General features: G+C 36.5%; 1 protein-coding gene across 12 annotated transcripts in view; it reads right to left on the reverse strand.

Moving 5' to 3' along the window:
• PTK2 (protein tyrosine kinase 2) overlaps positions 1 to 18592 on the reverse strand; it is a 437298-nt gene that overhangs the window by 239479 nt on the left and 179227 nt on the right. For all 12 annotated transcript variants that reach the window (XM_078153772.1, XM_078153765.1, XM_078153766.1 and 9 more), the window contains one exon: positions 14821 to 14908. In XM_078153772.1, coding sequence (XP_078009898.1) covers positions 14821 to 14908 — 88 coding nt within the window. The remainder of the gene's footprint in view (positions 1 to 14820; positions 14909 to 18592) is intronic.

The raw sequence follows: 18592 nt of genomic DNA on the forward strand, positions 1-18592 counted from the left end.
TCAGAATAACTCTTCTGGTCATGGACAAGAATTGGAATGGCTGAACAAATTATGGTGTGTGGTTGAAATGGAATACTTTTATGCTATAAAAAAGAATGATGACAGATTCATAGAAACCTGGAAAGACCCGTTGGATCTGATGAAGAGTGAAGTGAGCAGTAAGCCAATAAGCATTTATCAAATGCCTACTAAGTGCCAGGCATGGTGCTAAATGCGAAGCCTATGAAAATAGACAAAAGGCAAGCCCCTACCTCCCCCACAGGAAGTTCACAATCTAATAGGTAACAACAATAAACATGTAGAGAGGGACTAGAATTAAGAGGGGTTAGAAAAGGATTCTTGTAAAAGATAGGATTTTAATTAGGAGTTAAAGGAATCCAGAGAAGCCAGTGGGAAAAAATGAGAAGGGAAAGCATTCTGAGTATAGGAGGACAGCTAGAAAAAATGCCCAGAGCTGAGACATGGAACAGTGAGAAGACCAATGTCACTGGATTGAAGAGTATGTGGTATGGAGTAAGAAGACTGGAAAGGTAAGAGAGGGCTTCATTACTGAAAGGCTTTGAACATTAAACAGAGGATTTTGTTTTTGATGTTGGAGGCAATGTAGAGTCACTGCACTGGAGTTTTTCAAGTAAGGAGTGGGAGATGGGGTGACACTGTTGGACTTTCCCTTTAAGAAAATCACTTTGGTGGCTGAATGGAGGATGGAGAAAGTTGAGTCAGACAGACCCGCTAGCAGGCTACTGCAATAGTCCAGGCAGGTGATGAGGCCTGCACAAGGGTGGCAGCAATGTCAGAGATATAAAGAAGCGTATATGAGAGATGCTGAGAAGGTGAATTGACAGGCCTTGGGAACAGATTGGTAATGGGGAGTAAGTGATAATGATACGTTGAGGATGACACCCTAGGTTGCAGGACGAAGAGGATGGTGCTGCACTCAATAGTAATAGCGAATTGAGGGCAGGAATAGGATAATGATTTATACAATAATAATATCATAAAGAAATAATTTTGAAAGCAATAATCAACTATGAATACAGAGGAGCTATGATAAAAGATACTATCTCCTTACATAGAGGTAATGAACTCAGGGTGGAGACTGACATAATTTTGGGCACTGGTAAATGAGGTAATTAATTTTGTTTGACTATAAATATTTGTTGCAAGGGTTTTGGTTTTCTCCCCACAGCCTTCCAACAGTAGGGGGGAGGGAAGAGGGAAAGAAAATAGGTTTCTATTAATTTTTAAAAATTATTTTAACACAACATGGTCAAATGAAATGGGTTTATATCATGTTAATGTGTTAGTATGTTTTATTTTTTCTTAAAAAAAAGGCAAGAAGGATAAACAAAGATTTGACATAACTGAAAAACTTCTTGGGTACAAAATTATCTTAGTAAAAAGTTTCATTATCATGTTCAGATATTCCAGCAACTGTGTAGCTAATGAAAGAGCACTGAACAATGGCATCAGAACACCTGAGTTCAAATCCAAGATGAGTTATTTATTAGCTGTTGATTTAGAACTCCAACCTTATTTACTCCTATGAAAGACATCATCATCCTGCCTCAGGATGAGAACTCAGATTCTTAACCTTGGTGTCATCCAGGACTCTTGCCTACCCTTCCCTTAATACTAGCCCATTATCCTTTTGCACCCCTGATGTTTACTACCTAGTCAGTTTCCTTGCCTTATTTACTGATTCAATACCCACATTATCTCTTTTTTCTATTCCTTTTAATCCAATCTTATACTTTAGGCCTTCATCTTCTTTTTCCTGTGTTATTCCAAAACCTCCTGAACTCTACCTTTTTCTAATATCTACTCTCTCCCATCCATATGCTTACCAGGTGACTCTATCACAGAGAATAAGTGAAGAAAAACTGTCCAATGAGGTGCTGATCTTCATGAGTGGAAGAATGTTACTTTCCCCAGAGTTCTCTACAGCCAAAGGAATCATCCACAGTCCTAGCCTCTATACATATCTTTTAACTCTAAATTTAGTTCTTTCCACTACACCACCCTGATTCTATGAATTTTAGTCTCTTTGTCCATCAAATGAGGAGCTATATAGCATCACAGATTTATACCTTGAAAAGTCCTGAGAGGAAATCTAGCCCAAACCTCCTAGAACATCAGAGATAGGATATGAACTCAAGTCCTTCAACTGTAAATCCATTGCTCCTTCCACAAGCCATCACATTGACAGATTTCTTTAGTGCTTATAACCCTTTGTTGTTCTTTAAAATGTCCCCACAAGATGCCAGTGAAGTAGGCAGTCCAAATGGTACAATGGAGAGTGCACTGCACCTGGAATTAAGAAGACCTAGACATCCAACCTCAGACATGTTCTAGGATGAGTGATCCTGGGCAATGCATTTAACATCTGTTTGCTTCAGTTTTCTCATCTGTAAAATAAGGATGATAATAGCACCTACCTCCTCCCAGAGTTGTGAAGATCAAACGAGATAATAGTATTTGTTAAGCCCTTTGCAAACCTTGAAGTATTATATAAATGCTAGCTATTATTATTATTGTCATTTTTATCACTATCATCATCTCTATTTTATAGGCAAAGAAACTAAAATTGAAAAAGGTAACCTGATTTGCACCAGGTCTCCTAGCCAATAAGCAACAGCACCAGAACTTTATCCCTGGTCTTCCAAATCCAAATCCTGTGATCTTTCCATTGTATCATATTGCTGATAGCCCCAAATGAAGACCACATGAAGATGAAAGATTAAGTCCAAGTTAAGAGAAGATCCTTGTTAAAATTAGTTTAGTTTTAAAAATCTATAATCATCATCACTCAAATATACGAATGCCTAACACTACAGTGTTAGAAGGTAAAAGAACACAGGCACAAACACATAAATAGTTACACTACTCTATTAAGTGATATTCTTTATACTAGTAGTATATATATACCTGTGGGTCACACATTGCCTCAGACAGCCACAATTTAACATTTTCCATGTTGTACTGTTATTTTAATTTATTATACATTTTATTTGTCTAGTTAATTATTTCCCAATTACATTGTAATGTGGTCTGCTCACAATTTTGCAGGTTTTTTCATATCTGTGCTCTATACCATTTACCTTTAGTGAATTAACTCTGTTATAAAAGTTTTTTTTAATGTGTTTTTCATCTCCTCTCTCCCTTATTTTGTAACTGAAACATTACTACTAGCGCGTTAGAGGGCATTAGACAGGGAACAGAATTTCAAACACTCAACAGAGAATACTACGCCTCCCATCTGTCTCTTCAAATACCAATGAGGTCATACTTCCTCCATTTGTTGCAGTTGGTATTTGACCTCCTACAGCAATTTTTAAAAATTCTGTGTTAATTATCAAGGCTTTAAAGTTAATAAGTCAGTTCTCTGTAAAGTATTATGTAGAGCAGAATGGATAAAAATTACCCCTTCTGTCAAGATGTTCAAATCTCCAGATGTCTCCGTTGTATATGCTTCTTCTCAAGTTTTGATTAAGTCAACCCACTTGGGATATAACTGGTACTGAATCAGCTGGGCATGCCCTGCCAACTGCTAATTGTGCACAGTTACCATCCCCCTATTTTTCTTCCTACACAGCCATATGGAAGATCCTTTTACAGTTCAATCAAGCATTAATTTGACTGCCATTGTTCACTGGGGTTTTTTTTATTACATTATTTGCAGTATTCCTGTAATTAAATGACTAATGCCCACAATTCTGATATCTGGTTTGGGTTGTTTTTTTTTTCCATTTCATTTGGGATGAATCGGGGAGGGGACAAGAAGCAGACTGGCTTTAAGCCACATAGCAAATTACATATGCCTATCTGGAGATTAAGTAGAGCTGGGGCTTATAATAATTTTTTACTAGTAGTTTATAATATAATTTGAGAACTGGTAGGGAAATTCCCTTCTCTCCATTTTTTTCTCCCATGATTTCCAATGATAATCCTGATCTTTTGTTCTTGCATGGGAATTGTATTATTTTATACAACTCTATGAAATAGCCTATTGGCATTTTGAATTAATAAACCTATATGTTCATCTGAGCAATATTGTCATTTTTACTATAATTGCTTGTTTTAACCACATATACTGAATATCTCTCCAAAAATTTAATTCTTACTTTAGTCTTATAAAAATTACTTGATAGCTGTCTTTTATTTTAATCTATGTTTTTTATCAAAATATGGATGGCTTTATAGTTTTGTTTATAAGAAGTTAACTTTTTACTTTTCTGAAGCTAATTATAATCTCAAATGAATTTTAAAAAATTTTTTCTGAAAAACTCGGAGAACCATAGGAAGACTTATATGAACTGATACAAAGTGAGACAACAATAGCCAGGAAAACAATATATACAATGACAACAACATGAACAGAAAGAGGAACATCCAAAACCCTTTCCCTTTCCCCCTGAATTCTGTATAATAACAATGATCAAGGCTGACCCAGAAGAAGAGTTGAGAAAGTAGACTGTCCTTTCCACTTTAGCAGAGCTGGGGGACTGTGGTGTAAACCTTTCATACTGATTACAGATTTTGTTTGTCAGGAGTTTTTATTTCATATTTTTTTAATCAAAAGAGCTATAGGGCATCACTGAAGTTTATTCAGTAGGGACGTGACATGGTTATACCTGCACTTTACAAGAACAATATGGCAGAGAGGGAAAGATCGGAGGCAAGCAGACTAATTAGGAAGCTGCTGCAAGATCCCCAGCAAGAAATGGTAAAACTCTGAACTAGGGCAAGGGTCATGTAACTAGAAAGAAATACTATCAGACACGCTGTTGGTTTTGGAGTCTGTAAATTTATAACAAATTGGTAACAAACTTTGTAACAAAATAAGTTAGGTGGAGAAAGATACATTCTGAAACAAATGTAATTTTAAAATGAAGACGCTAATAAAAACATCATTTAAAAATGTATTAGCAATAAGAACAAAACCAGAAGACTGAAAAACATTAATCCTGTTTCCGTATCCACCTCAAATAATATCAAAATCATTGTAGCTGGTCAATAATACTTCTCAGTTAATTTTAAAAAAATGCCACTCTATGAATAGCAATTTTACTGACAAAACAAAAAAAAAATAAAATTCAATACTTATGTAGATGTGGGAAGAATAATAATAATATACCAATGAAGGAAGTATGAATTTGTTTGATCTTTTAGAAAGCAATTACACGGTAAGAGTTTCAAAAATATTTACACCAGTGATCCCACAAGGATCACAAGGAAGTCACTGACAGGAATAAAATAAAACATATCCATATAAAACATACTTATCAACACAATTGGTAATAATTTTTAAAACTAAAAACACTTTATATTCAACAAACTAGGAATGAATAAACAAAGCAGAGCCCATGATTGCATTTTCTCGGTCAAGGTATATATACTGATAGATTTAACATGTGCTTTAATCCTTCTTCCTCACTGCTGAGATAAGACACCTAGTATCTCCCATAGAAGAGGGATCTTCATTAGAATTTAAGAAAGGGGTGGGGATAAGGTTAGGGACTGTAGAATCAGATTTAGGGTAGTAGCTGAGGGAAGCATTACACAAACCATATAAGGAAGTAGAACCTGAAGCCTGGAGGTCATATGTGGACCTTCTGGGTCTTTGGGTGTGACCTTTTGATTCAGTCTAAGGTTTACAAAACAAATCCTTTTAAGGGAATTTGTTCTCTGAAGTTTGGATTCACTCAAAGGGCTGCACTTGAGGACATAGAGGGCCATTCTACCCCTGATCTAGTCCATCTTCTCATTTTGCCATCAAGTAAATGAAAGCCCAGAGGGTTGAAACAAGTTAAAATGAGGTGAAAGTTTCACAATAAGTGATAGCTGCAGGTACTCTCAGAATCACAGGGGCCCCATTAAGAAACCTACTCCAGACACTCACTGGAACAAAAATGTCCTCAACAATATCAGCACTGGACTGAAGAACTCTAGGGTTCCAAGAGTTAGGAAGTTTTCGTTCACCTGTAGTTGAAACTGACCTCTCTCCCTACTCTTAGTTCTGGCCTTTGGGGTCAATAAGAACAATTAATCAAATTAACTGAACAAATTCGTCCCTCTTTCAGAGAATGATTCTATTTGTTCCTTCCAAGTTCAGGCTCTTTCCACTAATAGAAAATGCAAACTTGTTGAGGGCAGGGGCTGTTTTCATTTTTAAAAATCTGTATCCTCAGTTGTTAGCATAATACTTGGCAAATAGTAAGGGCTTAAAAATGCTTTTTCACTTATCCATCTATGTTGAAGAAAATTTCTTCTTATGATACAACACGCTAGTACTGCTATTTTTAAAAAGGGGTAAAATAATTTTCATTGCTTTATAGCCACACATCACATTACTCTGTAGTGATAACAGTTCACATGTATACAACACTTTGATTACAAATATATTAACAAACAATAATCTATAACAGTATCTCACATTTCTTTAGCATTTGGAAATTTGTAAACAGCTTTCCTTATAGCAACTCTATGAGGAAGTTAACACAAAAATTATTACAAATTTACAGATAAGGTTACTTGCTCAAGGTCACATGGATCAACAGATATGACTCAGAATGAGATCTCTGGATGAACCCAATGCTTTATTTATTATATGATCTCTCGTGAGGGAATTAAAAAAAAAGAATTCTTAAGATTAGCAAACATACCTACAGAATCATTAAACTGTGCTCTTTAATACCTTTTTTTTTAGAAGCTCATACTAGGATACAATAGGATGCCTAGTATTGATTTTTAATCCTATAGTTAGAAACAATATTCTCCAAAATTATCACAGAAAGTAGGCCAAGCTAGTAATAGCATGACATAATGAAACAAAGTTGACAAGTCTGAGAACAGTTTGAGGCAAGAATTGGAGTTGAGAAAATGAATGAATACTGGTAACATCTTTTATTAAACATTTAAGAATTAAGAATAAGAAGAATTAAAAATTTCTAAACAATTTCCAAAGAAAATAAGCAAAGCAAATCTAAGGCTAAATTTGAATAGGGACATTATGCAAACAAATACTGTTTCAGGACCTTTGGTAAAAGTTAGCTAAATCTCTTACAATTACTGGGGAGCTCCTAGATCATAAGAATTGAAAGGAACTTTTTGTAAACCAACTAGTTCAATTTTTATTGAAGCACAAATCAGTTCCTTCTATAATATCCCTGACAAAAAAGTCACACAAACTTCTTTCAGCATGGAGGTAGGTGGTCTGTCCTGGTGACATCACTTATTAGGCCTCATAATTTAGGAAGGACCCTGAGAAGAGAGATGTATCCAGAGGAAGGTTGTGTTGAAAGGTAACAAGTTTCTACCATAAGAATTGTTCAAAAAGTGACAAGATAAGTATTTTTTTCAGGGTTAGTATAGTGAAGAAGGAAATTCATACATTCAGTACTGATGGAATCAAGTACAAGATAAGTGTTTTCTAACTACTTTGATTATTAAAGTTTTTCACTTCCTAAAAACCTAGAAATCCTTTAAGTTGGCTTTTTCTCTCTACAACTTGCTCCTAGTTCATCTCTTCAACTACTGAGAGCTAATTTGGGAAAAACCTTAGAGTTTCGTCTGAGGGTACTAGGTTACACATATGATTATGGTGATTAAAGTCCTTTCCAACTAAAAGAGTCTATAAAATTTTACACTGATGAATAATGCCATGAAATGTAGTATAGACAGTAGCTAGAGGCTTAGCCTTGAAGCTAGAAAGAGCTGTTTCAAGTCTTGCCCTCAACCTTGGCTGTGTAACCATGAACAAGCCACTTCATCTGGTAGTGCTCTAGGCCAAAGGTATCAATCAATCAAATGCAGCTTGAATCACATTAAAATGTAGTTGGGAAAGAGGTAAGAAAATAAATAAAATACAAAAGAATATAGATAATGTGAATATGTAATTTTCTAAGTTGATATGTGGCCTATAGGGACCCTTCTGTACAGTTTAATGGTCCTTATTTCCATGTGGGTTTGACACTAGTGCTCTCGGAAATGTTCTAGAACTATAAATTGTGGAGAAGATGCCAATCTGAACTGGCAGAAGGAGTTTCCTCTCTAGGTAGCCACGAATGCATCATTAGCAAAATTTGGCTCAAGTGACCTGCAAACAACAAAGTAACAAAAATGGGAGAGAGACAACTTCTGGGAGCCAAGATGCCAGATTAAGCAGTAAATTGCCATAACTCTCCCATATTCACCTCTCACCAACCATAAAATAATGCCCCAAAGCAAATCCTAGAAAAGCAGAACCAGCAAAAAGACAAGGTAAAACAATCTTTCAGCCCAAGAAACTCAGAAGATCAGCAAGAAAGGGCTCTTTCACTCAGGTAAAAGGGGAACACAGTTCAGGACAGAAAGCATCCCAGCAAGCCTCACTTCAGCAAACCAGTGGGAGATCCTGAGCCCCAGTGCTGTGGAATAGACAAACACCAACACCAGGTCCCCCCTGTGTATCTCAACATAGACAGGGGAATAGCCAGCTCTGAGAACCGCCACATGCTTCAGTGTAGTCACAGACAAACAGGTAGATGCCACTAGCAATGCCTAAGCAAACAGGCAGCCTCCAGCAGTCAGACCTCCACATGCTTTAGAGTAGCCTGAGGAAAACGCAGAAACACCCCATCAACCTCAGCACGTGACAGACACCACCACTAGGACCCTGGTTCAGCACCAGTTAAGCTGCCAGACCCCATGGCCTCCAGCAGTGCTAACCTCCCACCCACCCCCTCAGCACAGCACCAGATATGAGGGTCCCCCACAGGCTTCAGGACAACATCAGTACAGCACCATGTAAACAGGTAGGGCCTGCAGGCCCTGGCACAAGAAGCCTGAGATGGTCCCCCTTCCAACCTGGGAGAAGAGCTCAAATTAAAAAAAAAAAAGGGGGAAAAGCCAAAAAAGATGAACAAAAAACAACAAAAAAAGAATCTGACCACAGAAAGTTATTACAGTGACAGGGAAGAACAAGACACAAACTTAGAAGAGGACAACAATGTCAAAACATCTATGTGCAAAACACCAAAGAAAAATAGGAAGTGGTCTCAAGCCTGAAAAGAACTTATAGCTCAAAAAGGAGCTTAAAAATCATATAAGAGAGGAAGAAGAAAAATCAAAAAAAGAAATGAGCGATGCAAAAGAATTATGAAAAAAGAATCATCAGCTTAGAAAAAGAAAACAACTGCTTAAAAAGTACAATTGGCCAAATGGAAAAGGAAGTACAAGAGCTAATTGAGGGAAACAACTCCTTAAAAATTAAACTTGGGCAAGTAAAAGCTAATAATTCTATGAAACATCAAGAACCAATCAAAGAAATTCAAAAGAACAAAAAAATAGAAGAAAATGTAAAATACCTCATTGGAAAAACAACTGACCTGGAAAATAGATCCAGAAAAGACAATGTCAGAATCACTGGACTACCTGAAAGCCATAATCAAAAGGAGGACTTAGAAAGCATCTTTCAAGAAATTATCAAGGACAACTTCCCTGATATTCTGGAACCAGAGGGCAAAATAAGCACTCAAAGAATCCAACTATCACCTCAAGAAAGAGATCCCAAAATAAAAACTCCAAGAAACATCACAGCCAAATTACAGAATTACAGAATCAGGTCAAGGAAAAAATACTGCAAGTGGCCAGAAAGAAGCAATTCAAATATCTAGGAGCCACTGTCAGGATTACATAGGATTTAGTGGCTGCAACATTAAAGGATCAGAGATTATGGAACATGATATTCTGGAAGGCAAAGGAGCTAGGACTACAACCAAGAGTCACCTACCTGCTGAAATTAAGCATGATACTTCAAGGGAAAAATATGGTCATTCAATGAAATAGAAGGATTTCATGCTTTAGTAGAAGACCAGAATTAAACAAAAAATTCAAAACCTAAGAGAAGTCTAAAAAGGAAAAAAGAGAAAAGAAAACATAAGGGATTCAATGGAGCGGAACTGTTTACATCCCTACATGGGAAGCTGATACTTGTAATTCTTAAAAAACTGTACCACTAATAGTACAGCTAGAAGAAATATACATAAAGAGAGGGTACAGTATAAGGTGAATTTGAAGGAATGACATAAAAAAACCTACAGGATGAGAAAGAGGAGTACATTGGGTTTAAAAGGAAGGGAGGGATAGAATGGGTAAATTATGTCATACGAAGAGGTGCAAAAAACCTATTCCAGTGGAGGGAAGGATGTGAGAGGGTTGGCAATGGGCATCATTTGAACCATACTCTCATCAGTATTGGCTCAAAGAGGGAATAATAATACACCTTCAGTTGAATACAGAAATCTATCTTACCTGACAGGAAATTAGGAGGGGAGAAGATTAAGTAAGGGGGAAGAGGGGTAGAGAGGGACTGACAGAAGAGAGGACAAATGAGGGAAGGCAGCAGACAGAAGCAAAACAGCTGGTAGGAGGGAAAGGGTGAAAGAAGAGAGAGGACAAACAGAAAGAAAAATAGGAGGGAAATACACAGTAATCATAACTGTGGATGTGAATGGGATGAACTCTACCATAAAAAGGAAGCAGATAGCTGAGTGGATCATAAACCAAAATCCTACAATATGCTGTCTACAAGAAACACACCTGAAGCAGAGAGACATACACAGAATAAAGATAAGTGGCTGGAGTAGAATCTATTATGCTTCAGCTGAAGTAAAAAAAAGGAGTAGCAATCCTGATCTCAGACAAAGCAAAAGCAAAAGTACACCTAATTAAAAGAGATAAAGAAAGCAACTACATCTTGCTAAAAAGTACCACAGACAATGAAATAACATTGATTCTAAACATGTATGTACAAAGTGGTATAGCATCCAAATTCTTAAAGGAAAAATTAAGTGAGTTACATGTTCAGGACCAAATAAGAGATAGAGAACATTATGGGATGTAAAACAGATCATTTTGATTATATTTAATTTAAAAGCTTTTGCACAACAAAACCAATGCAACCAAGATTAGAAGAAAAGCAGAAAGGTGAGAAACAATTTTTACAGCAAATATATAGAGAAATGAGGCCTTTATCAGAGACACTTGCTGTAAAAATACATTTTCAAACACATAGAGAATGGAGTCAAATTTTTAAAAATACAAGCCATTCCTCAATTGATAAGTAGTCAAAGGATAGGAAGAGAAAGTTTTCAGATGAAGAAATGCTCTAAATCACTTTTGATTAGAGAAATGCTTATTAAAACGACTCTGAGGTATCACTTCACACCTATCAGATTGGCTAATATAAAAAAAAAGAAAATGATAAGTGTTGGAGAGGATGTGGGAAAATTGGGACACTAATACCCTGTTGATGGAATAGTGAATTGATTCAACCATTCTGCAGAACAATTTGGAACCATGCCCAAAGGGCTATAAAATTACACATACCCTTTGATCCTGCAACATCACTATTCAGTATGTATTCCAAAGAGCTCATAAAAAAGGGAAAAGGACTTACATGTGCAAAAATATTCATATCATTCCTTTTTGTGGTGGCAAAGAATTAGAAATTGAGAAATAAGAAATGATGAGCAGGCAGATTTCAGAAAAACCTGGAAAAACTTACATGAACTGATGCCAAGTGAAGTGAGCAGAACCAAGAGAACATTGTACCCAGTAATGGCAACATTGTGTGATGATCAATTATGAATAACTCAGCTCTTCTCAGCAACACAATGATCCAAGACAAATACAAGGGACTTATGAAGGAAAATGCTATTCACATCCAGAGAAAGAAATATGGAGTCTGAATACAGATTGAAGCATACTATTATCTCTTTTTTTTCCCTTCTTCTCATGGTTTTCCCCTTTTATTCTGATTCTTTTTTCACATGACTAATGTGGAAATGTTTAATATGACTGTACATGTATAACCTATATCAGATTGCATGCTATCTTGGGGAGGGGGAAAAATTTAGAACTCAAAATCCTATAAAAGTGAATGTTGAAAACTAAAAACAAATAATTGTCTTGACATGTAATTAGGGAAAAAAATATTATTTCAAAAAATGATACTAATGTTTTTAGTCCCATTTTGTTAATTTGGCATTGTAAACATACTAGAAGTTGTTATATACTTTAGGCTGTTCATCACAAGTTTACCACATAAATGAATTATCTTTGTAAATGTGTCACTACTCTCCCTCTTCCTCCCGCTGTGCTTTCAGCAGGGAACTTCATTTCAGACTTAATCAGAAAAAAAAATTAAGTCATTCATGAAGAGTTCTGACATCTCACATCTCCCAAGGAGTTCCTCCAGTTTAAGATGATGAGGTAGCCCTTTCACTCAACAAGTCCAACCCTTTCTACACATACCTTTTAGCCTATTCCATCCCCTTTTCTCCAGCAGATTGTTCTATTATCCATACTCTCACTCTAATCTTCAATGTCTACTTATCTATCAGCTTCCTCCATGCTTCTCTACAAGCATACCCAAGTCCCCTCAACATTAAAAAAAACTTCATCTTATGATACCCATCAGGTATCTCCCTCTATCTTTCTTCCCCTTCTCAGCAAAATTCCTTCCAAAAACTTCTATACTTGACCTGATGTCTCTACTTTCTCCCCTTTCACTCTCTTCTAAACCCTCTGTAATATGACTTCAACTGAACTTTTCTCTCCAAAGTTATCAATATATTTTAATTTCCACACTGAAAGGCTCTTTTTCAATCCTCTTCCTTCTTGAACTCTATGAAGCATCTGACACGGTTGAATGCCTTCATTCTGGGTTTTTGTTCATCGTATTCCCTTTTCCTGTTTGAGTTTCATTTGCTGAATTGTCAGCCATTTCAAGCCCTCTCACTATTCACGAAACCCAAGGTTCTGTCCTGGGCTCTGTCCTGGGCTCTCTTCCCAACACTTCTCACTTGGTAATCTCATCAGTTCTATGCAGATGATTCCCATTTCCATATATGCAGCCCTAGTTCTCTCATGAGTTTTAATACAGCATCATGAATTATCTATTGTACCTTTCAAACTAGATGTCCTGGAGGCACCTGAAACTGAATTTGTCCGACACAGAATCCACTATTTTTTTCTCAAAACCCTCCCCTCTATGAATTTTCCTGTTACTGTTAAGGTTAACACCATCATCCCAGATACCCAGATTTTCAACCTCAATGCCACCCTCAACTCTTTTTTCTAACTCAAAAAATCCAACTGGTTAGCAAATACTGTAATTTACTCCTGTAAACCTAAATAAGGGGAGGGGAAGGGAATAAGCATTTATATAGCACCTATTATGTGCTAAAAAAATTGTGCTAAGAGCTTTTTACAAATATTATTTCATCTGATCCTCACAACAACTCTAAAATGTAGCTGCTATTATTATTTACATTTTAAATTAAATCAAGACAATTAAATTAAAACAGAGGTTAAGTGACTTGTCCAAGGTCACACAGTTAATAAGCTATCTAAGGCCGAATCTGATTTCAGATCTTCATTCCAGGCCCAGTGCACTATCCGTGGTGCTACGAGATGCCTTTTCACTCACAGAGCTATAACCCCAGCTCAGGTGTTCAACACCTCTACTACCTGATCTCCCTTGCTCAAGTCTTCTCCAAAACTAAGCCATCAATTTTCTACAAGTGTGGGTTCAACCCTATCATCCTGTAATCAGTATCTAGTGCATCTCTTTTACCTTTACAGTCAGAGTTCTTCAAACATGCCAACATAACCCCCTTCCTATCTTTCCAGGATTCTTATCTTTACTGCCCTCCATACCCTCTGCTTACACAGGCTCACGTACGTGTGCACAAACACAAACAGGCCACAGGACACACAGACAGACACACACTGAGTGATTGATAATTGCTTGCTGCCTTGTACATGACTCTCCATCTCCTGACCCATGCCTTCACACACATGCTTGCAATGCTTTACCTCTGATCCTCAAACTCCTGGGATCCCTGTCTTCCTCTAAGAACTGGCTCAAGTGCTTCCTCTTTTTAAAAGACTTTTTCTAGACACATCCCGCCAGCTGCTGGTGCCATCTTCTCTAAGGTTGCCTTGCAGCTTCTCTAAATGTAGTCTGTATGTCCTCTTTTTCACACATTTGATGCTGTCCACACCATTATAATGTAAGCTCCTTAAGAACCAGGGATTTTGTTTTTACCTTGTGCCCCAAAAGCTTAGCACCATACCTGTAACTGTTAGCAATGAATAAATGTGTGTTGTTTGAATGACATGAAAAAAAATCAAGGTAATTTATACTATGAAAACATGTAAACACAAAACACCTTAGTGATAATTTCTCTCAAAGTGGCCCATCAGATCAACCTCTAGCCTGGAGTCAGGAATACCTGATTTAAAATTTGGCCTCAGACACTTACAGTTGTGTGACTGTGTGCAAGTCACTTAACCTCTGTTTTCTTCAGTTTCCTCAACTGTAAAATAGGGACTATAACAGCACTTCCCTCATAGAGTGATTGTGAGGATCAAATAAGATAACATTTGTAAAGTGATCAGAATGGCACCTGGCACATACTACGTGCTTAATAAATGCTTGTTTCCTTCCTTCCCTCCATGAAGAAAAACTACCATAATTTGCATTCCCCTGATTATAAGCTTTCTCAATTTCTTATTTGGAAATTAGTGTATTGAATAGAGCACTGTATTTGAAGTGAAAGGGTCTGCTACTTATGACCTAAAAAAAATTAGACCAAATAATACAACTTCACCAGATCTCAGTTTCCGCCTCTATAAATTGAAGGAGCTAAAACTTTATAATCTATAGCCCCTTCCAAATCTAAATCCTAGGACATATCTAACAGCACTTAATGAATATGGAAGGGGCCAAAGACTAAACAACCAAATGAAAATAATAATGGCTTCATGTACCTGCTGATAAAAGAAATTCAAAGTTGGCTTGTCTTCTGTAAACTGGTTCAGAAATCCTTTTGGCAAATAACGAATTCTCAACTCATATCTAGAAGAGCAAAAAAAAAAAAGAACAATTAAGTTAAAAATAATGATTATGAAAATTCAGCCTATAAAAAGAATTCATTTATATAGTGATTCACAAACTGCTTTCATCAAAATCCTCCTTCACCAAAACCATATTTAAATAAGAATCAATTCTGTATCCTAACACTAAAATGCGGAATATGGCTAAAAAGAACTACTCATTTGGCATGAGATATTTTAAACCTTTGTATACAGTAACTAACATAGATGCAGTATAGTGAAAAGAAAACTGGCTCTAGAAACAAAAACCATGGGTTCTAATTTTGCTTTTAATTTGGGCTTCGATTTCCCTCTGAATAAAAGAAGGAGTTTGGCTAGATGACCTCCAAGTACCTTCCGGGACTAAATTCTACATTATGACTTTTCTACTTTGCCATACAGTAAAGAACTAGAAAAAAAAGGGGGGGGGTTAGGGAGTTGCAGAGAGGAAGATTTAAAAGAATCCTAGGATTGGAAAAGACACCAAAACATAAATGAATGAAAAACTACTTATTAAGTGCTTACTATGGGAAGCATTGTGGGAAATACAAAAAGAAGAGTAAGATAGTTTTAATTTTCTCAAGAAGCTCACATTCTAATAGACAATGAAAACATACACAGAATATCTTAGTTGCTTAGTAAGACGGAAAGATCCTACAGCAGGGGTGGGGAACCTGCAGCCTTGAGGCCACATGATTCACCAAGCATTCCAGCTTCTATTATAATTATATATTGCTCCTATAGATTACATATACATACATATATAATTATTTTATTATGCTACATTATTATATTATATATATTATACATTATAATTATATATTACTCATCAGCCTAATTTATGTTCTAACCAAAATGACCTTCTTGCTATTCTTTATACACAGCATTACATTATCCTAGTATCCTTGAACAGGTCCTTCCTCCATGTCTGGAATGCTCTCCCTTGTCATCTCCACTTCATGGAATCTTTTACCTCCCTTAAGAAGGCTCAGCTAAAGTGTAACCTTCTACATGAACTGGAATTTCCTGATCCCTCTAATTGCTAGTGCCCCTTCCTTCCTAAGCAACCCTACTTTTATTTTGAATATATTTACATATGTCCATGTAGTTCCTTGGGATCAGGGGCACCTTTATTTTTGTCTTTCTATCCCAAGCACCAGGCATATGGGTATAACGGACAGAAAGAATGTGAGATAAATGATGCTCCATTAGCATCCAGGCTATATCTAAAGATCTAGATTAGCTTTTTAAGATGATCCCCAAGAGAAGAAACAAGAACAGAAATCACTGAAGTCCCTTCCCCAGCTTGGTGAATTCAAGGCACAGAAGAATTAGATACAAGACAACTGAAAGAACTGATGTATGTGAACACTTGGCCATCACTGATGATCCCTAGAAGATGAGGGAGAATGGCAGACACTGCTATAGGAATGCAGAACGGCAAATGTCCTGATTCTCAAGAAGTGAAAGATTGGGGGGGCAGCTAGATGGCACAGTGGATAGTGTACCAGCCCTGAATTCAGGAGGACCTGAGTTCAAATCCGGCCTCAGACACATAACACTTACTAGCTGTGTGACCCTGGGCAAGTCACTTAACCCCCAATGCCCAACCAAAAACAAAACAAAACAAAACAAAAAAACCAAAAAAAAAAAAAAGGAAATAAAAGATAGGGAACCTAAAAATTACAGGCTGCTGAGGTTAACTTCAATCTTTTTTTTTTGTAGGCTCTACTTACACATTCATATTGAATATTTTTTCACAGTAGTTTTGATGTAAAGAAGAATTAGAACCATGAGAAAGAAGAAACAAAACAAAACAACAAAAGAAAAGGAGAGCAAACAGTATGCTTCCATCTGCATTCAGACCCCGAAGTTCTTTCTCTGGATGTGGACAGCATTTTCAATCATGAGTCTTTTGGAGTTGTCTTAGATCCTTGCATTGCTGAGAAGAGCTAAGTCTATCAAAGTCCGTCATTGCACAAGGTGGCTATTATTGTGTACAATGTTCTCTTGGTTCTGCTCATTTTACTCAGCAACAGTTCGTGTAAGTCTTTCTAGGTTTTTCTGAAGTCTGCCTGTGCATTTCTTATAACACAACAGTATTCCATTACATTCATATACTACAACTTGTTCAGTCATTCCCTGATTGATGAATATCCCCTCAATTTCCAATCCTTTGCCACCACAAAAAGAGCTGCTATAAATATTTTTGTATGTGTGGGTCCTTTTCCCATTTTTATAAACTCCTTGGGATACAGACCTAAAAGTGATATTGCTGGGTCAAAGAGTATGCACAGTTTTATGGCCCTTTGGACTTAGTTCCAAATTGCTTTCCAGAATGGTTGCATCAGTTCAAAACTCCACCAACACTGCATTAGTGTTCCAATTTTTCCACATCTCCTCCAATATTTATCATTTTCCTGCTTTGTCATGTTAGCCAACCTGATAGGTATGATATACCTCATTTTGATTTGCATGTGATCTAAATCAATAGTGATTTAGAGCATTTTTTTAATATGGCCATAGATAGCTTTATAGGATTTGTCATTTCATCACAGATGAACTCCCTCTATCAACCAGGAACTCATGACTATGACTTGGCATAAGGAGTTGCTCAAATTGCAAAGAATTAAAGTTATACAGAAAACCAAGCATCATGGGAGAGATCTGAACTCAAATTCTTTCTGACTATAATACCAGACACTACCTGGCCACCACACTGCATTTACTCTCAACTCCCAACTCCTCAGGGTCACTTCCCATGCTCTTGGTCCCCTCAACCTAAGCAGTAAAGCAGTCTCTGGTATATATGAATAGGAGAATAAGTGAATAAAAGGAGTAAAACTGTTAATTCACACCACTCCAAATGAAGCATCAGTAATTTATCCAGCAAAGGTGGATAAGTATGCACAGGGTACAACAGCATTGTATGGTAATTTCTTCTCTGTTAATAGACAACAGACCCATCCATGTGATACAAAAGGAAATAAAAAAGGGTAATTTCTTAGCTCTCAGAAAGATCTCCTCACAACTTTGCTATCCCTTTTTACTTTCCTCTACATAATACAATAGTCCAAAACACTGTCATCATCTTACGCTAAAATTGAACATTACTATATTAGAGTCTGGACAGCAAAAGTTCTTGGCCAATATCTATCACAAAACTAGAATTCATCATTATCATGGATGCCAATTTTTATTCCTACTTGAAAAGTAATAAAAACACTTAAAGTGTCACTGTTTATAAATTCAAGTGGTTTCCTTCCATTGTCCATATTTGAAAACTTTTACACTAAACAAAATAAAACAAAAAAAACCCCTAAGAACACCTGAAATTTGAAATGATCTCAACAATCACTCCCCATTTTTTTTGTTGTTCTCAACTCCTCACCCCTGCCGCTTATGTAACCAAGGTTTTTCAGGTCATAGTTCAAATCTGACCTCATTCAAGAGGCTTTTCGTCAAAGACAAGATTGTTATACCCTTCTCCTCAATAATTTTATATGACTGTGTGTGTGTACACATATACCTGTTTTACAAAATATATACTTAATATGTTATAAACCAATTATATTATATAATTTAATATTGCATATGTACACACATACACTTATATATGAATATCTCTTGTATTAACTTTATCTGTGACCACATTTTATCCTTCCTG

This window comes from Phascolarctos cinereus, unplaced genomic scaffold, assembly GCF_003287225.1.
Source record: "Phascolarctos cinereus isolate Bilbo 61053 unplaced genomic scaffold, phaCin_HiC Scaffold_4;HRSCAF=312, whole genome shotgun sequence".
Classification (NCBI taxonomy): Eukaryota; Metazoa; Chordata; class Mammalia; order Diprotodontia; family Phascolarctidae; genus Phascolarctos; species Phascolarctos cinereus.